The sequence below is a fragment of the Aspergillus melleus genome (genome assembly GCF_016097325.1).
Source record: "Aspergillus melleus strain CBS 546.65 chromosome Unknown contig3, whole genome shotgun sequence".
NCBI classification, from domain to species: Eukaryota; Fungi; Ascomycota; class Eurotiomycetes; order Eurotiales; family Aspergillaceae; genus Aspergillus; species Aspergillus melleus.
Genome location: NW_025763372.1, coordinates 1179019 through 1203588, shown reverse-complemented (window position 1 = coordinate 1203588; position 24570 = coordinate 1179019). Strand labels below are relative to the sequence as shown.

Sequence of the window (24570 nt, the reverse complement as noted above, 5' to 3'; positions counted from 1 at the left end):
CACCCGTCTCAATTCATATCGCTCATGTCTTGTCCGTCTCTCTAGCTCCGCTCGCTTCCCCTCAGGCGCACGGCTTGACCGTACTTCTGGAGCTTCGTGATCAGAGCGTCACCGTGTTTGACCACGTCGGCATACTGCTTGTTCTTGTCGTCTGGTCGGTTCGTCTCGATGATGCCGTTGACCCGGTCGATGGTGCAGGCGATGCGGTTGCTGGCGATGAACTTGGCCAGGTCCCTATAAATTTAGATCAGTCATTGTAGATCAACACATTTTGGAGCTACTAAACCCACCGGTCCAAGAAGTCTACCGTCACGCCGAAGTCGTTGGCCATGCTGGTCAGTCCCACAACCCGGTAGCTCTGAAGCAGCTGCTGGTAGGCGCGCAGTCGCATCTCACGGACAAACCACGCACGGTGTTCGTGCAGGTACCGATCTTGGGTCAGGAAGTTGTCTTCCACGGCCGCCAAGGCGACGAAGAATGTGCGGTAGTTGCCGTTGTACAGGCTGTTGACCAGGTTGGCGAGGGGCGTGAAATCCACCGGGGTCTCAGCCTCGGCCTGGATGCCAGAACCCGTGGCGAAAGTGGTCAGGTTGACGGCGGTCGTAGCGGCACCCGGCGTGCTGCTAGCAGTGGATGCATCCTTCATATCCTCATCTGCGGCGCTAGGTCCGGAAGACACCTCGCCGGTCAGGGCGGCGAGCCGGTCTTCCCCGGATCCCAGGATAGCCCTGATCTCTGGCGCGTCCACGACCTTGGCCTTGAAGTCGACTCGCTTCAGCGATAGCGATCCCGCGAGGACGGAGTAGATGACTAGGGCGGAATAGCTGCACAGTTCGTAGCTCGTGAAAGTAGACAGACTGTCGAGAAGAAGAGGGGCAGCCAGGCTGTAGGAACGGATGGTAAGCAGGTGCAATCCCTTGTAGGCCTTCAGACGATTCCTTCGGTCCCAGTCACCGCCGCTCTCGACCAGGGTTTCCGCCCGCTCGATGCTCTTCTTGACAAACAGAGAGTCGCCGAAGAACAATCCGATCCGGATCATCGCCATCACCAGGTCGATCTTCGTTCCCAAAAATGTCGTCTTTTCCAGAAGGGCCTCGTGGGATTCGATAGCTTTGTCCTATACAAGCGTGATGCCAATTAGATTACTGCGGGTAGATTTGAGCGACGGGTCGTTCAGAACACTCACCTTGTCGCCCACCTTCGCCCAGAACTCAGCACGTTTCCCCCTCGCGGCCAGAACCTCTGTCTCGCCGGCCGCCTCCTCCGCCTCGTCTTCCTCCTTCTGGAAGGTCTCCAACTCCTTCCGGTTGTCCTCGACTAGCGACTGATATAAAGCCTCATCCCAGGGGAAATCGATCTTCTGCGGCGACTTCCGAGACGCCAGCAGTTTCGACGTAATCAAGGTCTTGGCGGAGCCGCCCTGGTGCTGAGGGACGCCTTCGCCGGTATGGTTCAGGATGCCTTCGACGGGGTGTGCGAGGTGTCGATAGAACGGGGCCATCTTGTTCTCGGAGATGACGCTCTGGACCTTCTTCAGCGATGCCTGCTGCACCGTCTGGGGGCACGCCGGGTTGGACAGATTGAAGACATGTTGGGCGAGGACGAGGTCAGGGTGCTTTATGTACTGCGGATCGGACCCCATGCTGGCGACGAGGATGCGATGCGGTAGGTAGGAGTCGAAAGAGGAGATGGGTAGGATGCGAGCGATGGAGTGGTAGGGTGGAGGTTGCAAAAGGGTTGGATGTTGATGAGGCAGGATCCATCACATTACCAAGTAATCAACCTACGTAGCTGACCCGAGCTCAGCTGGCCGAACGTTTGTCCGTTCCGAGTGCACGGTCACATGACCTGACGGACGCCTTGCTTTCCCAATACCGCAAACATCACAAGCATCTTCTCTTCATCTCATTGTCGTCTCAATTGAAATTGCTCATTCATCATCAATAGCTAGTACAGTCAATGGTTACTCTTATAGCCCCGTGTCATCACCCCGTCAGAGACCACAGCACTACATAGCCAGAATCACACGTTTTATCATTACTTCAATCGAACAATTTCCACCGCATTCTATGGAAATATATTTCCTTGTCATTTGCGGTGCATTGATGTGCCACCTGCATTTCCATTCCTCGGAACATATTTAACACACTGGTGCCATATACTCGCTCGGCCATGTTGGATATGACAATCAATTTACTCCGTAATGGTAGGCCTGATGCGAAGATGAATCTACACGAAGTGCCTTCCCTCCCTACTTTGTCTCCCAGCCGAGGTGGATGCTAAGCCTTAGGCGGAAACCCAGCGGGACCGCCAGACGCCCTACGGAGTGCTTTGCGCCAATCAGCCACGGACGGCGGGTCGTCATCTGCAGTTGATCTGGAAATCCAAGACTTGTCCATGTTGACGGGGCATGCGACATCATTCTCAAGTGATGGAATGAGTTCGACATGCCCACCACGTGCAAAAGGGGTCAACGCTGTCTGGACATCCAGCTGGACCGGTGAACCTGTTCCTTCCAGGGTGAACCATGACTTGGGGGCCGGAGAGGGTCATCCCAGCTCAAGCATCGGTTGGGCCAATAACGAGGGCCCCGGCAAAGCTTAGCGTGGGTTGTCTCTGGCAGGCAGAGATAATACTGTAAGGAAATGCAACTTAACGACCCCCTCGGATGGCACTATGCTCGAACCGTACTCGGAGAGTCACCTGCAATCCGGTTTGTCTTCGAAGGATTTCCACCATCGGCCTGGTCAAGGTTGTCCCGCTCCGATTCTCTCTCTTTCTCTCTTTTCTTTATTTAAAACTTTTCTGCCCCTTGCGTCCCCTTTTCATATTCTGCGTTTCTTCGTATTTCTGTGTTTACCTAGTTGAAGCGAGCGAGCTTTCCTTTACCCAAAGTCAAACCCCACCTTTACAAGGTATCACCAGGTAACTCAGAAATCACGTCGCATTATGGACCCCAAAACAGAACACAAGGTCGCCGAAATGTCTCCTGAAAAAGGCCCCGAGTCATTCGACGCGGTACCCTTGGAATCTGGACAGGAGCAAATGCAAAAGGGTCGCTGGGAGCGCAGTTGGCCTACCATCGCTTGTGGTGCCGGTCTCTTTTCTGATGGTTATCTCAATGGAGTATGTTCGCTTTCTTCTCTAGTTTGAGTCCTTGCGGCTAACTTGAGATCAAGGTCATCGGACCAGTCAACACCATCCTCGGCCAGATCTACCCCGATACCTACAAAAACTCCCCGGCTAGTCAGAATGTCGCCGCCATCACTTTCGCGGGAACAGTGCTTGGGCAGCTGGTGTTCGGATACCTTAGCGATCACTGGTCGCGCAAATGGTCCCTGATGATCTCCACAATTATTCTGATCCTATTCGGTGCTTTGTGTGCGGGCTCCTACGGGCTTCATGGTAGCACTTACGGCATGTTTGCCGCTCTGACAGCCTATCGATTCTTTCTGGGTATTGGAATCGGCGGCGAGTATCCTGCCGGCTCCGTGGCTGCTGCCGAGAATACAAACGAACTGAAGAGCGGTCATCGGAATCGGTGGTTCATCATGTTCAGCAACTTTCAGATTGATTTTGCCTACGTCGTGTCTGCTCTGGTGGCCATGATTTTAGTGCTAATCTTCTCGGAAGACCATCTACGTGCGGTCTGGCGTATAGCTCTAGGGCTGGGTGTGATTCCGCCCTTGAGTTTGTTCTATCTGCGATTGAAGTTGAACGAGCCTGAGCAGTTTGACAAGGAGCGCATGCATAAGTTTCCCATTTGGTTGATTGTCAAGTGAGTAGTCGTCGGTCGCCTTGGAACAACTGTTGACTAACATATGTTCCAGATTCTACTGGAAGCGCCTGGTGCGATTGCCCTTGATTTCTGTCTTTTCAACCTACTAACTGCCATAGACTGTTGTCTCGCTCATCTGGTTTATCTACGACTTCTCGGCTTATTCTTTCAACATCTACTCTTCGAAGTGGATTGCGATTATCCTGGGGGATAGTGCTCCGTTGTGGAAATCTTTCGGTTGGACCACGGTTACCAACGCCTTTTATATCCCCGGTTCTTTCCTGGGCGCATTGGCGAGTGACTGGATCGGGCCTCGCAATACTTTGGCTCTTGGTGTCGGCCTGCAAGGTATCATCGGGTTCATCATGTCCGGCTGCTATAAGTATCTTGCTACTCCGGAGAATGTTGCGGCATTTGTTGTAGTATTCGGGTAAGTTTCTCCGTCGAGTCGAGTATATACGTCTCTAAGTCTCGAGTCTAGTATTTTCTCAGCCCTCGGTGAGTTCGGACCAGGTGACAACATTGGACTGTGTGCTGCAAAGACCAGCGCGACGGCTATCCGAGGACAGTACTATGCAATCGCGGCTGCGGCGGGTAAGATCGGTGCTTTTGTGGGCACGTACGTGATGCCCATTGTCCAGAATAACGCCCCCAACGAGATTCGCTCCGGCCAGGATCCGTTTTTTGTGTCGAGCGCGTTGTGCATTTTCAGTGCGGCGCTGGCATTCTTCCTTCTACCCCAGATCACGCAGGTATGTGCAGAGTCTCTTTGCCCTTGGCGTCTCATTCATCGGTCATCGGTCCAGTCCCAGTGAGAGACTGTCCCAAATTGACACGGCCTAGGAAACCATCGGCGAGGAAGACGCAAAATTCCGAGCCTTCCTCGAAGCCAATGGATACGACACCACAACACTGGGCAACAGAGAGCAGCAATAGAGGGATTTCGCGACCGCAACCTTTAGTTGCCGATCTCTCTATGCTGCGCCTGTGTTGTCATTCCCTTCAACTATCCCGCCCATACAGCGCCAAAACCAGCCCCCTTGCGACTTTTACCTGCGATGATTCCATGCGACAAGACCGGTTACTTTCCCCCTTGCGGCCATTGCGGACAACCCTTGCGACATCTACCCGACGTCAACCCCGAAGTTCCAGAAGCGACAGCGAGAATGAGAGATTTGCCTCGATATGATTTTAGTAGTAGTCCACACCAAGGACGGGGACCCCAAGCGACACGAACTAATGCCCGGAAGCGAGATGATTGGTAGAATACACAGACGCGGCGTCCTGGATCTGAACCATCATGAGGGTTCTTGGGAATTTTATCATGTCTGTGATGTTAATGTTAATGTTGATGTATCCTGATTCAAACGAGTTGACGGCCTTTCACGTGTTTGGCATGTGAAAGCCCTGTGTCACATGATTCCAGTCAAACAGAGCAAACAAGTTGCGGCCTGAGGGAAGTGCTGTCCCAAAGAGGCAGCTCATTCCGCCTGCCCGTGAGTAGTAGAGAGTAAAAGATACTCAGTAGAGGAGAGACCAGGGATCCATTCTTTGGAAAGATATGGCTGCTTATCTTGAACCGTGCAATTCCCGAGATGTCCGAGAGAACTCCGATGGGGGAGCCAGTCACTCGGACGAGGTCCCGACTTGCTTCATTTTAGTTGGGAGTTCGCAGTATCTTTTGCTTGATTGAACTAGAATACTAGTAATAGTCAGTGCATGTAGAATATACGCCGTACTATAACGGCAGTCCACGGGCCAAATTCCCGGAAGCAGAGCAACCGAGGTTCGCAGGTCACGAAAAGCGATCGCCGACGGGTCATCAATTACCGACCTTCCATTCATCTCCCGCTCCCTCTCCACCCCCGTCTTTTCTCTCCCCATCCCCTTCCTTATCTCCATCTATACATCAACTTTCAATTATCACCATCTGTCGGAGGCCGTCTGCTCCTCGGTACTTGCCAGCTGGCCTGTCATATAATCCTACCGTCTCATCGTCACTCCTCGCCTCGTCCACCTTCCCCGCGGAATTTAGCTCCCGGACCCTGCCCGACTGAAATCACGAACCTCTCTCGAACAAAAGATCTCTAATCGCCCAATATGGTCGCCGATACTCTGGTCTACCACCCTGCCTTGGCACACTACTTGCGCTTTGTCGCGACGACCGGTGCGTGGTGTCCTTTCCCCCCGTTTTTGCTTGTTTTCGCGTCGGAGAGCGCAGGATTCAAGCAGAAGGCATGGTTACTCGGCCGATTGTCTTCCGCCCAACAAAATAAACCCAACGGAAAACCAACCGACCTCAGCACCCACCTCATACCGTACGACAAGAGACTAACCAACCCGTGAAAATGCAGTTGGCCGTGACAAGATCCTCCGCACCCTACAGTACTTTTCGCGTTTCTACGCCTGGTACCTGTACCGCACCAACCGCCCCCAGTCCTCCATCGACCCCTACAATGCCGTGAAGAAGCAGTTCGGCACGACGCGCAAGATCCTGCGTATCGGCAAGTTCATCGAACATCTCAAGGCGGCCGCCGTCGCCCTGGACAACAAGGGCCCCGTCGACCCCGTCCTCCGCTACCTGGCCGTCGGTCGCCAGCTCGGATACGCCGGTTACTTGACCCTGGACAGCATCCAGGTCATCGACGTGATTGGCATCCGCAAGCTGGCTGCCGCCAAGCGGTTGCAGGAGAACGCCTACCGGTCCTGGCTGGCCGGGTTGGTCTGCAGCGCGATCGCCAGCGTCTACACTATCTGGAGACTGCAGGAGAAGTCGAAGACTATTGACCGCAAGGAGGGTGAGGGTGTTGTGGAGGCGAAGAAGTTGGAGAAGTAGGTTCCCTGCCTCGTGTTTTGGTGTAATGGTGAAGGTTATAGCGTGCTAACGAAATGAATAGGGAGCGCTCGACTGCTCGCACCCAGCTCATCTCGGACATTTGCGACTTGGCCATCCCTGCCTCCACCCTGGGATTGGTCGCGCTCGACGACGGCCTTGTCGGTATCGCCGGTACGATCAGCAGTTTGATCGGCGCGGTGTCGCAGTGGAAGAAGACCGCATAAACGGAACGGCGTAGGGGTAAGACCGACATTGGATGATTGGATTGATGATTTATGCCGGTTTGTATATTACATGGGTTATTTGGTCAAATGACAAGATGGCCGATAACCTCGTGGAGTAAAGTCGAGATGAAAGGCTCGGAAAGAATGAGTCAAAAGACGGTATGGCTCAGGGATTTGCTCTGATTTGGCGTGCCTTCCATTTAGGATAGTTTGGCGGTATAATCGTTTCTATTTTTTCTTTCTATGAATATATTCACGATAATCATGGGAATGGTACATGTTTAGTTACACTTGACTTCTACATGGCTGCCTTTGTCGCCCGTTGGTAATTCATACTACACTCTTCGTTTAGAGTATGTCGTCACTGTCGTTGGCTCCGATAATACTGACCCTTTACTTTGCATGATCCCTACGTCTACTGCCTCCCAGGGCGAGTCACCGGTCAGATTATGTTCAAAGTGTAGTCCTCCGGTCTATTTACGAGAGACGCCTCGGCTCACCTGCAATCATCTCTTCCCTGGAGTCGATTTTCATCTGCCCTTCATTATCATTGCCACTGTCTGCAGGCATATCCAATACTTCATCAATCCTGGTCCCGGCGTCCCTTCCTACCCATCCCAGAACGAACCAACCTGACTTATAGTCCAAACCACCAACCAACCAGACCGAATCCGGAAACCAACATAAGTCAGACCCGATCAGAAAAGCCTCACCGTCGTCGTCACCGCCGCATCAATCAGAATACTCGCCCCATTGATATAGCTCGCCGCCGGACTCACTAGGAAAGCAATCGTGTCCGACACCTCATCGCTCTCCGCGGCGCGCTTGATCGGCACAATCGCCGAGATCATGCCCACTACTTCGGGGTTACTCTTCAGTTCGACGTCTAGCAGGGGCGTGCGGACCCAGGTCGGACAGACGGCGTTGCAGCGGATTCCTTCGGCGGCGTGATCGAGGCCTATATTCTCATAGCTGGTGTTAATAATTTGGTCTTTTTGTTTTCTTTACAAGCATTATAGAAACAGAAGACTGAGAAGAGTAAAGCCAAGCCCCGGATGAAAGAAACCAAGAAAAAACATACCAGCCATCTTTGTCAACCCCATAACCGCATGCTTCGACACAGTATAGGACCCCTTCCTGGGCAGGCCAGCGAAGGAGTTCGCAGACGCGATGTTCACAATCGCGCCGCGGCCGATATCGCGCGTACCGTTACGTCCCTGGATCTGTCGCGGGGTCTGCTTGCGCATGGCGGCGCATTGCGCGCGGACACAGAGCATCATCCCCTTGGCGTTGATATTCATGATGCGGTCGAAATTGTCGATGTCGGTTTCTGCGATGGGCGCGTGGACGCCGTTGTCGATCTATCCGTAACAAACAATTAGCTCATGGCAGATAGGATATAAATCCTCAGAGTAGGGAGGAAGTTAAGGAGGAAACCAACCCCAGCCCCATTAACACAATAATCCAAGCGACCAAATTTCTCAACCACGAAGTCAACCATCTCCTGCACGCCTTTCGGGTCAGACACATTCACCGTGAACGTCGTGGCCGTGTAGTCCTTGTTCGAGGCGTATTTCTTGCTTTCCTCGGCGGACTCTTTGGCCGTTTCTTCGTTGATGTCGGCGAATACGACAACTTTTGCGCCGGCTTCGGCGAGCGAGAAGGCGGCTTGTTGGCCGATGCCTCGGCCGGACTGTTTATATAGAATGTTAGTGTTCTGTGACGGTAGCCTTGGGTATGTATAGGGATGAGGGTCTGGGAGTAGGTGGGAAAGGGGAGCTGTGGGGCTTGGGGGAGGGTACTGACGCCGACAACGAGAGCGATGCCGTCGAGTTGGGTGTTGGTGATCATGGTGGATGGTTCGTTAATGAAGGAGGAATTGAGAAACAAACGAAGTACTCGCAATATTGGTGTTTTCCGGCCTTGTCTCGAGGATATCTCAGTTTGATTGTAGAGTATATAGTTAGTCCTCAACCCAGCGAAGAGTGGTGACCACCTTTATATCCCTCGCCATCCTGAGAAGAGTACAAAGTACAAACTCTCACCCCAGTCAAGTCATTCTACTGGAAACCATAGCGCCTACGTGTCTTTGTTAGCTAACGAGAAATCGAGGCTGAAGGGAGTTGATATCGCCAATCACGATCGATATACATTTAGGGCTTGTTGGGGACTAGAAAGTCCTCCGAGATCCTGCGGACCACCCACCGCCTTTCAGCAGTGTTCTATTTTATATTAAAATTATTTTTGTATATGTTCAGATAATTATTGTAGATAGTCATAGCTAAATATAAATTAATATAAAGAATCTGCCTTTCTGCTGAAAATGCCTGACCGGTGTTGACCACCCACTGCCGAAAGGTGGGTGTCCGCAGGATCCCGAGGCGATACAACAAAGAATCTGTTGAATTTTGCCACTGCACTAAAAAGGGTCAATCCTTACTTAGTATGGGCTTATTCTAGTGCATATCCCAGTGACTATTTAGCCAACACAAAAGAAACAGAGAACCAAAATACCTAGCTCCTGTTGGGCTCGGCCTGGCTAGCCGGCTGAGCGCCTCCGTAGCCTGATGTCTTGTTATAGATACAGAATAGATTGAAAAGGTAGGATACAGGGTTCAACGTCGCCCAACACTACCGTTTCTAAGAATAATAACCCAGGTTCTTTAATGCCTCGAGGATCTACCAATGGGTAAGAAGTCACGGCTCTAGCCCTAGCCCACCATGTCCCCGGCTTTTCCTCCCCGGCGTCTCCAAACAAACGATTCCTCTCGTTTCATGAACATCGCTAAGATTGACGAAAATCCTGCCGCGGCAACACTTTTGCTGACGGCTTCCGAGAGCCGGTATCCGCAAATGCTTCTCGCCGACAGAGTAGGTAGTGAAGAAGAAGCCTCGCATCTCGAAAATCGCCTACTGCGAAGCACACGGTACAGTCATCGCGATACCACCGACAATGCCGATGAATGCCACAACCTGCAACAACTGCTGCGGTGCGGCCTTAACCTGAGTCACCACGAATCCGGCCTGCGAGGAGAGTCCAACATCAGAGGCTGGGAGATCTGAGAAGCCATAGGGCGTTGACGGTGCAGGGTAGCGTCCTGACGTGGATCCTGTAAAGCAGGGAAGCGATGATCAGAGTTGGATCGGAGGAGGTCGATGAGTTGCAATCGGTGGTGAACAAGGCGAACGTTTGCTGATGATGAATAATTTCTCAAGCACCTGGGTACAGACAGACAGTTTAGGTCTAGGTAGAGGTTCTGTTTAGCTCTTCAATGGTGATGGAATAAGAAGAGTCCCCAACGTACATCGCACTGATTCCCAATCCAAATCAAGTAATGCATAGTAGCTCCTCGATATTCCCTAGAAAACCAATAGTACTTGACTGTATATTGCGGTTACATCAATCTGCAGTCTGATAAGAGAGTGTGGTTGTGCATGTATATAGACTAGACCCGCTCTGACCTCTACTGCCTACTTCCGATGCCTTGACTTCGCAACAAACGCACCTTCAGCAGGAGCAGGAACCTCGCCGTCCGAGACATTACACAGCATGGAAGTGTAAATGAAGCCACTAACAATATGAGCCAAGCCCACCATTCGATCACGACTGAGTGCACTCTTCGCATTGTCGAAAACTGCACTATCCATAGGTCCTCGCAACCGTGCCAGCTCCAACGCGAAGCTATATACCTCTGCCTCGGACTCGCTCAGACCATTGGGTGCCTCGCCATCGACGGCCTGCTGCACCTGCTCCTGGGACAGCCCCACTGCAATCGCCACTTGAGAGTGTGTGTACAGCACGTATGGCGCGTCATATTCCGCGAGAACTGCCAGGACGGCGAGTTCTTTCTCGCGCATCGTGAGTCGCTGTTGTCGGGTTACGGTCAGGGCGAGGTTGAACCACGGTTCTGCTATTTCCGGCGTGTATCTGGATTAATTGCATGAGATTATCGTGATCTGCAGTGGAGATGTCTTAACCTACAGGAGAGGCGAGTACGGACCCAGGATCGTTCCGGAGGAGCCCTTCCATTCAATCTGGGATGGCCCTTTCGAGAAGACCTCTGCAAGCCCATTTTCGAGCTTATCATGCGCCTCGGTGCGTTCCTCGGGAGGAATGGCTGGAAAGCGAGACATGGTGAGGATGTGCGGGTAGCAAGACGTTTATTCTCTGTGAGGGGAGGGGAGGGTCCCAGCAGTCTCTTAAATAAAGCACTGCAGTCAGACTCAATTCCGACTGGGTTCCTATCAATGGGTTAGGATATGCTTATGCTTCCCCACATGAACGTCTCACCTCATCATCTCACCAATACCTCCGTAATCCCCGGCAGATCATCTCACCGGCTGAGGTATAGATTAGTGGCGCCATACATCTTTTGGTTTAAGGATTCTCCGCTCGCCTCGAGTTTCCCGTTCTCATGTCCTCCTTTCTGCTTGGCTATTTTAACGTGGTCTTGCTGGGCGAGAGCCGTCGGGGATAGCTATTAGTATGGCGCTTGGACCATCAGTGTATTCTGTTGCCTCGAGATTAAGGCACCGGCCTCCAGTCGTTGATTCATTCACACCAGGTCACATAATGTCAGGTATACTTGAGACATTAGTACGAGGAACACCGCCTTCTAAAGACGTATATACCATGAAAGTCGTACTAAGCCATATTCCAATCCTACAAACCTCCAATTCAAGAAAATGGATATCTCGTGAATTTCTTCATTATCATCGACACATAATGCGATAGAATCAACCATCCCCGGTACTCAAACCCAGTATTCCATAAATAAGACCACCCCCACCGACCGATCTAAACTCCAACTCCCATCCACCGATCATCCCGAATCATGTCTCCGCTGGTGGATTTAAACAGGGCAAGTCTAATCCCGTTAGCGCTTTGTTTCCGACAAATATCACCTTCCACCAGGACAGGATATGTACCTTTCCGCAAGAACCGCAGGTCTTGGTCTCCCCGGGGATGGGGGCGCTGCAGGAGGGGCAAGCAGTGTGGCCGGACATTTTGTTTGTTTTGGTGGGGTTGGTGGTGTTGTCTATGGAGGTGAACGGTTAGATATGTTTTGATGGTTCGGAGGATGATATTCTGTCAGCTTACTGGAAAAGGTCAAATATGAAGTGAAACCAGGGAGTGAATAGTGATCAAAAGAAAAGAAGAAGAAGAAGAGAATTAGAAATTGTTGGTGTGTGATTGCACTTCTCGCAGTCCGCTGACCCCGCCTTGCGCTGTCGTGCCCCGCTTTCATTGCTGCCTGAGGATCTGCGCTTGTGACCGACTTGTCTGCCTTGTAGATAAGGACTTCGTCTGGATAACTTTGTATTCGATTCTCTCGATTTTAACAATTAATTGATCTTCTGTCATGACTGTATATGATATGATGGTAGACATACAGTATGAACTGCATTCATGGTAAGCGATTAGATAAAGTTAAGATATGACATGACTGACTGCCTTAGCCAGACTGTGGCGGAGATATAGGAAAGCAAGGACAGCTAGACTGTTCGTCTATGACCCCCAAAGAAATATAACTTTGATAGAAGATATGGTTCATGCGAATGTTCTCGACTTGCCATGCTGGGGCGAAAATGGAGGCTTAGGCGTTGAGTCATAGGCCCCTGTAAAAAAGGAAAGGGAATCTAGAAAAAAAAAAAAAAAAAAGAAAAATCATACAAAAAGCCCCCAATTCCCTGCAATTCGACAACCCTCCTGCAGTCATTGACAATGCGCGTTCCACTGGAAATTCTCTATCAGATCCTACGGGACATGATGGAGACACTGCCCATCAAGGACCTCTTCCGGGCCCGTCTTGTAAATAGTCAGTTTGAATTATTTCCTGATAACAATATGGTACAAAAGGAAAGAGCGTCTAACGAGTAGCAGGCCTTTTCGAAACTGAGATAATGTCCTTCCTGTCTAGGAGCTCTCGGTTGGAGACCGACGGCTTCGGATGTTATAAAGACAAGCGCGGTAACCTACAGCACCGGGAGCACAGTCCCAACAACAAACAGGATGTGCCCGGGTGGGAGGCATTTCCCCATCGATTGAAGGTCCGAATTCTACGCCAGAAGCTGCACCGACATGAAGAAGAAAGGCACCGCGGATGCTTTCATTTTTGCGGCGTTTTTACGCAAATGCTATACAACCAAGTGCAGAAGCGAGGGGTGACCACCACGCACGAGAAAGAGGCTTTGGCGGAGAGATTGATTAACGGTGTCGCTGCCAGCTCGCTCAGGCCTCATGGCATAATCTGTCCGGAATCGCTGAGGCTCAGGATGAATTGCGGCTACGAACGACTGGTGCCGGGGAGCAAGGGGGGACGGTCACGGCAGTTCATCGATCAAACATGCGAGGTTCTACTGGCGTGCGGCGCGATTCAGGATGGAGATGCGCGGGAACTCGAATACCTGATCCGAGAAGGGTTAGGTCGCGCGATGTACAGCAGTCAATGGGGGGTGATGGTGCTCGAGCTGGGGGTAAGAATCGGCAATGCAGAGATAAATGAGGTGCTTAAGCGCAACAGTCCAATGACGTTTACCTACGACGGTCATGTAACAGACGTGCTTTCTCTTGCGGCACGATACAACAATATCGAAGCCTTAGAGGTGTGGATAGAACATATGAAATACCGGTCTAGCAGTAATGCAAGGCTACGCATGGATGTTGCCATTCGCGCGATGGCCCGAGCCGGAAAGACTGACATGGTGGAGTTTCTCGTGGACGAGTATGGGAATTTCGAGCAGGATCTGGTGTACAACGCCCTCGTCGAAGCTGTTGAGAACGGCCACCAGGATACTGTGCAGCGGCTGCTGGGGCGCGAAGGCTTTGATCCGAATATCGCTACCGCCGAGTTCCCGAAAGGGGCGCTCTTCTCAGCGGTGTGCAAATGCAAACCGACAACGAAGAGGCCACTGATGGTGAAAATGCTGCTAGGGCAGGGGGTTGATCCCAGAAAATCCTATCCGGGGATGACCAAAACGCCCCTGCAAAGAGCGTTGGAGAAGGAAGATGCCGAAACGGCTGCTGTCCTGGTGGAGTATAGTGCTGATATCACGACCAAATCGCTGCCTCGGGGTTCCAAGGGAAAGAAGTTGCCTCCGATATTGTTCATGGCTGCTGAGCTGGAGGACGTGGATTTGATTCACTTGCTCGTTGAGAAAGGAATCAATCGCACCTTCAAATGGGAGGGGAAGAGGTATACACTCCGGCAAGAAGATAACCCAATCGAAAGGGCCTTGGGCACCATGGGACGAGACGAGACGAAACGAAAGAACCCGACAATCAACTATGCCCTGGTGCAAACGGGCTAGTTGCCAGCTATAAAAAGTTTCACTACATGATGTATGGGAAAGGGCCTCGTAAGAGCTGCCCGCATAGTCAAAAATAGTACCGTTCCTGGATTTCCATGTCGCAAACCCTATCAAGATGTCTATGTAAGTAAATTCCATGTACATTAGTAGTCTTCCACATCCAATTGCTCGTTTGTTACTGAATTAGCAAGTTTCTCTCCCTTGAGAAATGAGATTCGCAAAAATTTTGTGAAAATCTAAAGCCTCTAGAAGTGTGTTGCAGACAATAGAAGATCCAGCCCATTGTATGACCTGTTTGCAGAATTAGCTCATTTCGGTCGCATTATATGCCCAGTTCCAAGACTGATGGTCAGTCTATCATTTGTCGCATTAGATTTCCCAACCGTAATATCGAGAAACTAAGAACAGAAACACGCAGGATGTTTTTCACATTCACACCCCAAAGCGGAGCTTCGAGCGCATTTCATAGCTTCAAGAGAGCATCATTCGCATGTCGGTTGAGTTATCTAAATATCGCGTATTGTTTTTCGTGTTTCTCGTTATTTCTCCTTTGCACGGATAGTCGCTCGAGATGATGTGGAGATATGATACCTGTATCCAGATTGATCCCTGCTGGAGATATCCCTGTTCGTCCCATGCCATGCCTCTTGTGTCAGACCCAAGAGGCCAAGCATCTGCCTCGAACAGGCGCACGTGTTCGTCGCAATTCGAGATGGCCTCGACCGTTTTTTGGGCACAGACAAATAGGTATATGCAGGTTGCTGATACATGACGAGGGAATTATCGGATGCGATCGGTCATTTCAACGACTTTTGTTTTTTCTTCCGTTGTCCTTGGAAAAAATAAAAAAAAATAAAAAAAAGAACGGAAAGCGCCTGAGTGCTTGCCCGAGGCTAGATAATAATAATAGAGAATGACATACTTCGGGTTGTGTTTATCCCGCAGACCCCTGTCGGACGAAAAGCGAACAATTGGCCTGCCTAGTTAATGGCGACAAGAACATTGGTTCAGGTGTGTTTTCGTCTCCACTGGCAAAGGGGCATTTGCGTCCGAGGATTTTCGATTATTTAATTTTCGGAAGTGGTCCATGTTTTTCCCTCGGGTTTACTTGGGCCACCATCCTGGCCGTCGGAAAGACTTGGTCGGGATGACCTTCTCGTTGCACAGGTCGGTCATCCCGAGAAATCCCAGAGATATCATTGCTGGATATAATTGACAGGATGTTATCGTTTGCAAGTCACAGTGGCTGCGGAGAATAAAAAAGCACGAAGGAGGGACTAGGCAAGGGATTCGAGGCCGGAGTCCGTTAAGTGGGTATCGACGGAGGTGTTTCAGGCGAATGTTTGATTTTCGCGTTGATGGATCTGATGGAATGTACCTGGATGTCTCATTCTGCATTCTGGCCAGCTCCAATTAGTTACAAATTGGGGTAATTATAGAATTCAGTGGCAAGAAATCAGCCACGTTCATGGTCTATTCTTGTCTGTATCTACAGAATAGTATCTATCCAAAGTGCCTCGTGGGCGCAGTAAACACCTCCTGTCCATTCTCTTCACTTTTGTTCTCTTCATTTTCTGCCCCTCATGCATTGTCTAGACCATGCACTAGCGTAGCACATCTGCGGGATTTTAATTAACAGTGGCCCTGGGATGGTGATGGAGCAAGTTTTTTCTTCAATTCCTGCCCTCCTGCCCTCTCCAGTCTTCCTAAATCACCCGGACGAGGAACCCTAAGCGTCCCCACAACCGCCGGGCCAACCAGTCAAGCACGCAAAATGTGATCCAGCCTTATCCCCCCTCGGATGCTCCTATCTTCCCCGATTTGTGGATCTGGTGGTTTGTGTCGATGTGTTCGTGATCGATTTGATTTTGGTACAGTACAGATACGGAGGACATCTTCCATGTACTACGTGTAGGTCCAACAGCCTGTAGATACGAAGCGCTTGAGTCGCGTGAGGCAATAGTGTTCATCCTGGCAGCTCCGACCCCTAGCCAAGTCCATCCAGACCAAGAATGCTAGTATTAATCTGGGGAAAGGCCCGCGTGGCCCCGGCGTCTAGTCGGATGCGGGGTACAGAGGAACGATACCGTCCAGTAGGCAGGAGGACTAGTGATAAGACCTGTTCAGCTCTGTATCCTCCTCGACGACTGCGCCACGATTGGCCGGGATAGGAATCGCATCCTGCACCTGTCGTGCTTGGCTGAGAACGTGCATGCTATCAGTTGACCTGACGGAGGGCCTTGTCAGGGGCTGGCGCCTGACCGTTGGCGAGAATGTACAGTAGGCTAGGGGATAGTAAATACATGTGGCAATTCGGCAAATTTGGAGATTCTTGTCATGTGCGTGTCGAGCGGTTTGCCTGGGGAAGTTAAACGTACTCCGTACTGGACGTTGTAGATTGTATACAAGTCGAGTTGGAAGACTTCAGAATGGCCCGAACGGGTAGGCAGCTCGGGAGCTGTCTTGTCACCTGCAGCTCCACGTCGTCACGCAGCCGGGACACGACCAGGCCCAAGACTAAGAGAAAGCGCATCACCACCACATCATCATACAGATTCTGACGGCAATACATTCAGCCAGCGCGGTGACGTTGGATTGCAAATCAGCACGGGATGCCGCCCGTGATTGGCCGCGCGCCGGTTGGCCTCGGGTGGCGGATGACTAACAGACTGCCTGGACGGGACTAGCGCCGGAGGGGATTTTCGTTGCGGCGCATGTCGTCATTGGCTGTCCCTTAGCTACCTGATGAACAAGAGAATCTAGTCCATGTGGCTGCTCTAAGCCTCCCTGACCGGGTATGGTCGCTGGGCCCTCTAGCCGAAAAATATCACCCTCTCCCCGCAATTTTGGTTCTTAGCATTCAGACCCGGCCAGGCAAGGTTCTCTGAGATCATTAAACGTCATCACCATGACCTCCTCGCTCGCTTTGTTCCATTTGTCCGCCTTTCTCGCTGGAAAGATGGACGAGTCGTTGCGTAGATGAATAATAGTCTTTGGGCATGGTGTAATGTTGCAAACCATGTCAGAAAGTTCATAAAGACAGGTCGTTTGCAGCTGATTCTTGGGGAGCCACGGCATTTCTTTCGGCCAAAGAAACACGATCAAGAAAGGTAAAACACAAGTCTAGTCCCTCATTCCCACTAAAATTCCTGACCTGCATGAGCCATTTCTTCGCGATTTTCTTTCCCTGCCCCGACGCGTGTTAATCATTTGCGACGAAAAAGAAGCTCGATCAATCATTCTTCCGATTCTTACGCTCTAGTTGGTGCGTGGCCGACTAGCGTTCCCGGAACCAATTCGTGCCCACATCTGGGGTTCGGAACTTTTCGGACGAGCGCGAGAGACATCATTTTGGCCCAGTTTACCGTACCCCCTTCCGCCTCAGCTCCGGTCCTCTGCCCCGACATCTTCCGTGAAACTGTGGAGAAGATACATCGGGAATTGGAGATCGAAACGTCTTTTCGACCGCGGCCGTCGTGATCATGGCCCCTGTTGAGAACATTCATATACCCCCCAATGCCCCCCCGGAATCAGGTCCTATCTACTCAGATTTCTTCCAACAGCAAGTAGCAAAACAACGAAACAATAACTATCATTCTACTTCGCTAAGAAACATGGTTGCCACTTCTGTTAACCGTACTGCCCTGCACCCTGGTGGTGTTCAGTATGTTTCCTTCCTTTCCTTTTTTTACTTCTCTTCGATTCCCTCCTATCATACTCTTGACCTCGCTGCCCTTCTACACTTTGACTAACCTTCTTCACTTACTAGGCCGGGCAAGGGTCACACCGAGCTTGAGGAAGAGCTTCACGAACACGCCCACATTGACTACGAGCGTGTCGCTATTGTAAGCTTCCTTGTCATCTCTACAGACCAAGCTCATACTAACGGCTCCTAGATTGCCAACCCCTCGGTTGCTGCCCTCTACGAAGATGCTCTGGTCTACGAGACCGGTACTGCTATCACATCGAGTGGTGCCTTGACGGCATACTCTGGTGCTAAGACGGGTCGTTCTCCCTCAGACAAGCGTGTTGTCAAGGAGGAATCGTCAGAGAACGACGTCTGGTGGGGTCCCGTTAACAAGCCCATGACTCCTGATGTACGTTCTCTTCCCTGTTTCCTACTATTCCAGTGGAGCGATAAATGCATTGTTCATCCCTTGCATTTGGCCCACTTTTCCCCTTCTTGGCCTTCGCGTGTCACCAAGACCAAGCTTTCTGGACTTGCAGCTGCAACCGCAATCCCCCGGAAATGCCTCATATTCAACTGATGAGGTATTTTCCTGTATTGACTGCGGTGCAACGCCGGATTGCTGGTCTTGTGCCACATTGGAATCCTTGGATCCCTTGCGTTGCCTGCCTTGGGTCGTGGTGTCACGTGTGACGTCACCTGCATAGGGCTGGTTAGCTAATCGACTTTTCCCCCTTTAGGTCTGGCGGATCAACCGTGAGCGTGCCGTCGACTACCTCAACACCCGCAACCGTATCTATGTCATCGATGGTTTCGCTGGCTGGGACGAGAGATACCGCATCAGCGTCCGTGTTGTCTGCGCCCGCGCCTACCATGCTCTCTTCATGCGCAACATGCTCATCCGCCCCTCGGCGGAGGAGCTGCAGCACTTCCACCCCGACTACGTGATCTACAATGCCGGATCTTTCCCCGCCAACCGCTTCACCGAGGGTATGACCTCTGCTACCTCGGTCGCTATTAACTTTGCCGAGAAGGAGATGGTTATTCTGGGTACCGAGTACGCCGGAGAGATGAAGAAGGGTGTCTTCACCGTCCTCTTCTACGAGATGCCCGTCAAGCACAACGTTCTCACCCTTCACTCGTCGGCCAACGAAGGCAAGAACGGCGACGTTACCGTTTTCTTCGGTCTGTCGGGAACCGGCAAGACCACTCTGTCTGCCGACCCCAACCGTGCTCTGATCGGTGACGATGAGCACTGCTGGACCGACACTGGTGTCTTCAACATCGAGGGTGGCGTAAGTTTTTGACCTCAAACCAATAATCGCAACACAGTTACTGATTTCCACAGTGCTACGCCAAGTGCATTGGTCTCTCCGCCGAGAAGGAGCCCGATATCTACAACGCTATCCGCTTCGGATCCGTCCTTGAGAACGTCGTCTTCGACCCCATCAGCCGTATGGTCAACTACGACGACTCGACCCTCACTGAGAACACTCGCTGGTAAGTACCCTCGTGAATCTGTCAAAAGGAAACCAATCTAACAGACTCTTCAGCGCCTACCCCATTGAATACATCGAGAACGCCAAGATCCCCTGTATCTCCGACAAGCACCCCCAGAACATCATCCTCCTCACCTGCGACGCCCGTGGTGTGCTCCCCCCCATCTCCAAGCTCACCACTGAGCAGACCATGTTCCACTTCATCTCGGGATACACCTCCAAGATGGCCGGTACCGAGGACGGTGTGACCGAGCCCCAGGCCACCTTCTCGTCCTGCTTCGCCCAGCCCTTCTTGGCGCTGCACCCCATGCGCTACGCCCGCATGCTTGCCGACAAGATCTCGCAGCACAAGGCCAACGCCTGGCTGCTCAACACCGGATGGGTTGGCGCTGGCGCCACGACCGGCGGCAAGCGTTGCCCTCTTAAGTACACCCGTGCCATTCTGGACGCCATCCACAGCGGCGAGCTGGCCAACGCGCAATACGAGACCTACGATGTCTTCAACCTGCACGTGCCCACGAGCTGCCCCGGCGTGCCTTCGGAGCTGCTGAATCCCAAGAACAGCTGGACCGCGTCCACTAGCTTCAAGGACGAGGTCAACAAGCTGGCGGGTCTGTTCAACGAGAACTTCACCAAGTACTCGGATCAAGCTACCAAGGAGGTGATTGCCGCCGGTCCGGTGCCTCAATAGATGATGATCTGGGTTTTGGGATTTCCTTTCTGTTCATAAATTGCATGGCATGCTTGATTTTGAATCTTTGGTTTTTACTTGCCTTCTGTTCCTGTACTCTGTTCCCTGGCATTCTGATGCAGGGATATCATACCTTTTCTTTTGATGTTCAGAATTTCTCTTGGTTGGATCTAATTGGTCTCGGTCGATAGGAGTTATGAGTCCGAATGGACCATGGCATATACCTGTGAATAAAAATTGATTTGAAGTTATATCATTCCTTGTCTTGTAATGTAGACCCTAGCCAACTTACCTTGATCTGGAAAGCATTGTTTGCATATGACCGTTCCAACTTGGGTTTTCCTCGCCTGCGAACCCAACACATTGTTGGGGGGACATACTTCGAACCTCAACCAAATAAAGAGAACTTCTACGGACTTATGTAGCATTCCCAAAGCCCATGATGAATTGAACAACTCCGAAATAGAAAGTGTTGGGACGGCCGGACATGTCCCACACCGCGCTTCCTCTTCCGATCCACTACCTAGGACTTGAATTCCTCCGACACTGCCATTTACAACAAACACTACCTGAGAACCACCAGACCCTCTATAGAATAACGAAGGCCTAACCCAACCAACCAATTTTTATTTACCATTACTTAACACTAAACACTCAACACATCGGGAACCCACAGCCTGCTGAGAAACATACCCAAATAGGCATAGTCATAGCCAGTCACAGCTAGTTAGCACGGAGTAGACCACAAGCAGTAATGAGGTAATCATGAATCAATCTCCAGTCCCAGTAGCCGTAACCAGCGAGAATCGGCTCTTTCAATGTGTTCAGGAAATCCGGACTCCGGTTAGTTCGTATCTGACTGATTACCTGGCTAGCTGGCTAGCTGGTTATGGGGCTATCTGTCCATGCAGTCTATACGGTTTGGGCTAAGTGTTATCTAATCTCCCTAGACTAGGGGGGGTTCCGGCCCTGCGATTCGGCAAGGGGTGGGAGTTATTCCGCCTCCTATCGTTACTACAATCTACGAAGTAACTCCGTACTATAGGTAGGTATGCACAATGCGTGCTTCCGGCTTACTATTTCCTCATATCTTCTTCTGGATTGATCATTGGCTTGCGTTAACATCATCAGCACCCCTTAGCGAGTAGACTAACCCAGGATAAAATTCCTAGTTCCTAGAAGATAAGTAAGCAAGCACTCAACATACGGAGGAACTACTTGTACTGTAATCCAAGGAAGAAGTAATCCCGGCTAAGCTACCGACGTTCCCGCTCTCCACATCCGAACCGCTATCCCGACACCCGACCCAAGTCCCGTCGGCCCAGCCAGCTAGCCTTCAGCTCCTTGATTCCGAGGGTCCTTGCCGTGGGGGGAGGACAGGGATTGATTCCGTCTGGGAGGTGTTTGACTGTCTCTTTTTTTTTTTTTCTCTCTTTGTTTTACTTACTCTATTTATTTCCTTTTTTCTTGTTTGTTTGCCGGATGATGATTCCGGGTTTGATGGGAATCCACTCTCCCTATTAGCAATACCACTGTATACTACTTTGGTCTTATATGTAGCTGCTACCTACCATGATATCCACGTAGTACGGTGTATGTAAGTCATGGTGTCTAGGTAATAGATAGATACCTTACCCCGTAAATAGAAGAGATAATCACCTGACCGCACTAGTCTATAGTATACAAGACCATCAAGGCAGAAGTCATCTCCGTGACGATGAGTCCGGAGGAGTGTTCTCCGGGTCGAGAGGTCCGGGATCGATTGGGATGACGGGCGACACGATCCAGGTGGATTGGGTAGGATGCTCTGCCAGATCTATACTTGGAAGTGCCGATTTCGGCGATTGGGTCGGAGGAATGGAGAGAGGATATTACTGCTACCTAGGTTGTAGGTGGTTGTTGATAGTTGGTTTGTTAGAGATGGGATAGATCTGGGCAATCAGGTTGATTGCTCATGATTATATAGGTAGCAGATAGATATAAGAGTGGTGATTGGAGTGGTTGTGTCTCTGTGTATAGAGTGCTGTTGAGTGTTGTTGACATGTATAGAGAGGAGAGTCTAGATCGCGAAGTAATGGGGCATCCATTATTGGATGATTTAATAATAGGGAAGACTCGCCGGCCCGTTCTCGTGCAGGACCTAAAGGGGTTAGCGCAGAACTGACTGCCCCGCCGTCACTTTTTTGGCGGGGGACAAAGACTCGACAAGGACCAGTTCAGTATGTCTCTGGGGTCTGGATCTTTCTGTTACTATTCACACGTCGAGGACAAAGACAAAGAATGTTTATCGACGGATGATTGCGTCGTGAAATCAAACTGCTGAAAGCTGACCGAGTCAAGACTCAAGACTCAACCGTCAAGCTTCCCCCGCAATATCCACCGCATCGTGCAGTAGTCCGTCGTAGTCAGCATCAACTGCTCCTGTGGATCCCTCATTCCAGCGAACTTCGCTACAATTTTCATCTGGAGTCCTGATACTTTCTCGGGTGACGGGTCGGTTCCTGGCAACGATGTGTCTTCGTAGTATAGCCGGAAGGAAGTATAAAAGTCCTTCGGACTCCGATCCTTTCAACGTCGTATCCCAAGCGTCCTGACCGTGGTTGCATGACGAAATCCCCGGTGTCATCTGACTGGGAGTGTTGTACCTTCAACTTGTCTTTCTTCGTGCTTCAACTCTGCCGATTGATCGCCTTCCCTTCCCCTCATCGCTGCTTCCTGCTTTTTCTCGTCTTCCCCTCTTTGCCTGCGCCTCGTCCGCTTGGGCTCTTTTTTTCCCTTTCGTCGTCGCGTTGATCTCTCTCGTTTGATACGTCATCTGTCGGGCATTTTGTTTCGTGCCGTTACTTGCTCGTCTCGTCTTTTGTCCTACAATCCCTGGTCAGTCGTCGTCGTGTCTCCTTCCCCACTCGCTTTCCTCGCTCTCTTCCCCTCTCTTCCTCGTCTGTTCTCCCTCTCTTCTTCTTCCTGCCCATCCTTTCTCCGCACTGTCTTCGATCTGGTCTCCCAGATCAATTCAGCCATACTGACTCTCCCTTGTAGGCTAGATTTGCGTCTAGCTTTGTCGTGATAATGGCATCCACTACAGTCGCCACCACCCCGGATTCGAAGCCGCAGGTCGACTTTCTACACCATCCGTACACCCGAGCTGCTCTGCCCTTTGTCAATGGTGGCCTGGCCGGCATGACTGCCACTGCAGTCATCCAGCCCATCGACATGATCAAGGTGCGTCTACAATTAGCCGGCGAGGGTGTTCGCTCCGGCCCTCGTCCATCTGCGCTTGGCGTCGCTCGCGATATCATCGCTTCCGGCAAGGTTCTCGATCTCTACACCGGCCTGTCCGCGGGTCTGCTGCGTCAGGCCGTCTACACAACCGCCCGTCTTGGCTTCTTCGACACCTTCATCAAGACCCTCAACAAGAACGCCGAAGCCGCCAACCGTCAAGTCACATTCGCCGAGCGCGCCGGCGCCGGTCTGACGGCCGGTGGTGTCGCCGCCATGATCGGGAATCCGGCAGACCTGGCTCTGGTGCGTATGCAGTCGGACGGTCTCAAACCCCCGGAGGCCCGCGCCAATTACCGCTCCGTTGTCGACGCGCTGCTGCGCATTTCGAAAAGCGAAGGCGTCCTGGCCCTGTGGTCGGGGGCCTTCCCCACCGTGGTGCGCGCCATGGCTCTCAATGTGGGCCAGCTGACCTTCTTCGCGGAGTCGAAAGCCCAGCTGAAGGCGCGCACCAGCCTCTCCGCGCAGAACCAGACGTTCGCCGCCTCCGCCATCGCTGGCTTCTTCGCCAGTTTCCTCTCGCTGCCCTTCGACTTCATCAAGACGCGTCTGCAGAAGCAGCAGAAGGACCCTAAGACCGGCCAGCTGCCGTACAAGGGTCTCTTTAACTGCGCGCGCAAGGTGGTCAAGGAGGAGGGATGGTTGCGGTTCTATCGTGGATTCGGCACGTACTACGTGCGGATCGCACCCCATGCGTTAGTCTCCCCACTCTTGGTTTCTGGGCGGCTTGTCCCTAACACTAACCCCGCGGGATCCACTTTAGCATGGTTACGCTTATCGTCGCCGATTATCTGAACCTCATCACCAAATAGTCTGTCTTTTTCGACGCATCGTCCCGATTGAATGCTCGGTGCTATAACGTTGCGTGATGACGCGACCGACAGATGAAAAATCGTTTCTGCTCTAGTGCGTAGATTCAATGCACCGTTGATTAGATGTCCTCGCCCGATCTGTTCAGCATGAGCAGCCAGCATCGCAACACCCTCATCCATGTGTCTTGCTCGCAGGCGCATTTTCCGGCTGCAATCATCCCAAAAATTTCTTTTTTATGCTGTCGGCAGGCGGACGGATACCCCCTTTTCTTTTCCTTTGTCTGTTTTGATTCGCATGCAAGTTCTTGATATTCCTTTCGGCTGGTCTGACCAATGTCAATGCTTCTGTTCCTTTTCTGTTCGCTTCTTGTGCGAGTCAATCAGTATGTGTTTTCGCGTGTGGGTCTCTTTTTTATTTCATACCCGGAGCAGTTTCCATTTCCTTATATCCA

At 51.5% G+C, this 24570-nt stretch overlaps 9 protein-coding genes across 9 annotated transcripts; 6 read left to right on the top strand and 3 right to left on the bottom strand.

Moving 5' to 3' along the window:
- Positions 1–41: 41 nt before the first annotated feature.
- RPN7 (proteasome regulatory particle lid subunit RPN7) lies at positions 42–1642 on the bottom strand (the record flags this gene model as incomplete). Its single annotated transcript, XM_046087106.1, has 3 exons — positions 42–234; positions 291–1117; positions 1187–1642. The coding sequence occupies 3 exons, from the start codon at positions 1640–1642 to the stop codon at positions 42–44; spliced, it is 1476 nt and encodes a 491-aa protein (XP_045943073.1).
- Positions 1643–2949: 1307 nt separating this feature from the next.
- On the top strand, positions 2950–5269 carry GIT2 (putative MFS phospholipid transporter (Git1); the record flags this gene model as incomplete). The annotated part of the gene is made up of 4 exons (XM_046087105.1): positions 2950–3126; positions 3180–3778; positions 3831–3849; positions 3898–5269. 4 exons carry the CDS (start codon positions 2950–2952, stop codon positions 4210–4212), a joined length of 1110 nt encoding a protein of 369 aa, XP_045943072.1. The 3' UTR covers positions 4213–5269.
- A 301-nt stretch (positions 5270–5570) lies between these two features.
- Positions 5571–6698, top strand: PEX11 (PEX11 family protein). The gene is made up of 2 exons (XM_046087104.1): positions 5571–5945; positions 6133–6698. The coding sequence occupies exons 1-2, from the start codon at positions 5879–5881 to the stop codon at positions 6612–6614; spliced, it is 549 nt and encodes a 182-aa protein (XP_045943071.1). The 5' UTR covers positions 5571–5878; the 3' UTR covers positions 6615–6698.
- An 838-nt stretch (positions 6699–7536) lies between these two features.
- LDX57_005422 (SDR family NAD(P)-dependent oxidoreductase) lies at positions 7537–8689 on the bottom strand (the record flags this gene model as incomplete). The annotated part of the gene is made up of 4 exons (XM_046087103.1): positions 7537–7796; positions 7920–8199; positions 8280–8531; positions 8645–8689. 4 exons carry the CDS (start codon positions 8687–8689, stop codon positions 7537–7539), a joined length of 837 nt encoding a protein of 278 aa, XP_045943070.1.
- An 870-nt stretch (positions 8690–9559) lies between these two features.
- On the top strand, positions 9560–9901 carry LDX57_005421 (uncharacterized protein; the record flags this gene model as incomplete). The annotated part of the gene is made up of 1 exon (XM_046087102.1): positions 9560–9901. The coding sequence occupies one exon, from the start codon at positions 9560–9562 to the stop codon at positions 9899–9901; it is 342 nt and encodes a 113-aa protein (XP_045943069.1).
- Positions 9902–10309: 408 nt separating this feature from the next.
- Positions 10310–10972, bottom strand: LDX57_005420 (carboxymuconolactone decarboxylase family protein; the record flags this gene model as incomplete). The annotated part of the gene is made up of 2 exons (XM_046087101.1): positions 10310–10766; positions 10821–10972. The coding sequence occupies 2 exons, from the start codon at positions 10970–10972 to the stop codon at positions 10310–10312; spliced, it is 609 nt and encodes a 202-aa protein (XP_045943068.1).
- Positions 10973–12563: 1591 nt separating this feature from the next.
- Positions 12564–14149, top strand: LDX57_005419 (ankyrin repeat domain-containing protein; the record flags this gene model as incomplete). The annotated part of the gene is made up of 2 exons (XM_046087100.1): positions 12564–12657; positions 12723–14149. 2 exons carry the CDS (start codon positions 12564–12566, stop codon positions 14147–14149), a joined length of 1521 nt encoding a protein of 506 aa, XP_045943067.1.
- Positions 14150–17222: 3073 nt separating this feature from the next.
- acuF (phosphoenolpyruvate carboxykinase PCK1) lies at positions 17223–20414 on the top strand. Its single transcript, XM_046087099.1, has 6 exons — positions 17223–17813; positions 17919–17994; positions 18046–18246; positions 18578–19132; positions 19186–19337; positions 19391–20414. The coding sequence occupies exons 1-6, from the start codon at positions 17632–17634 to the stop codon at positions 20025–20027; spliced, it is 1803 nt and encodes a 600-aa protein (XP_045943066.1). The 5' UTR covers positions 17223–17631; the 3' UTR covers positions 20028–20414.
- Positions 20415–23096: 2682 nt separating this feature from the next.
- MIC33 (putative mitochondrial dicarboxylate carrier protein) lies at positions 23097–24118 on the top strand (the record flags this gene model as incomplete). Its single annotated transcript, XM_046087098.1, has 2 exons — positions 23097–24001; positions 24070–24118. The coding sequence occupies 2 exons, from the start codon at positions 23097–23099 to the stop codon at positions 24116–24118; spliced, it is 954 nt and encodes a 317-aa protein (XP_045943065.1).
- Positions 24119–24570: the final 452 nt, after the last annotated feature.

What these genes read in the sequence shown, in the direction of transcription:
- PEX11 (XM_046087104.1), top strand. Translation starts at nt 5,879, where the DNA reads ATGGTCGCCGATACTCTGGTCTACCACCCTGCCTTGGCACACTACTTG. An exon ending in GCGCTTTGTCGCGACGACCG is followed by an intron (nt 5,946 to 6,132) that starts GTGCGTGGTGTC and finishes GTGAAAATGCAG; the next exon opens with TTGGCCGTGACAAGATCCTC.
- acuF (XM_046087099.1), top strand. Translation starts at nt 17,632, where the DNA reads ATGGCCCCTGTTGAGAACATTCATATACCCCCCAATGCCCCCCCGGAA. An exon ending in ACTACGAGCGTGTCGCTATT is followed by an intron (nt 17,995 to 18,045) that starts GTAAGCTTCCTT and finishes AACGGCTCCTAG; the next exon opens with ATTGCCAACCCCTCGGTTGC. An exon ending in CTCACTGAGAACACTCGCTG is followed by an intron (nt 19,338 to 19,390) that starts GTAAGTACCCTC and finishes CAGACTCTTCAG; the next exon opens with CGCCTACCCCATTGAATACA.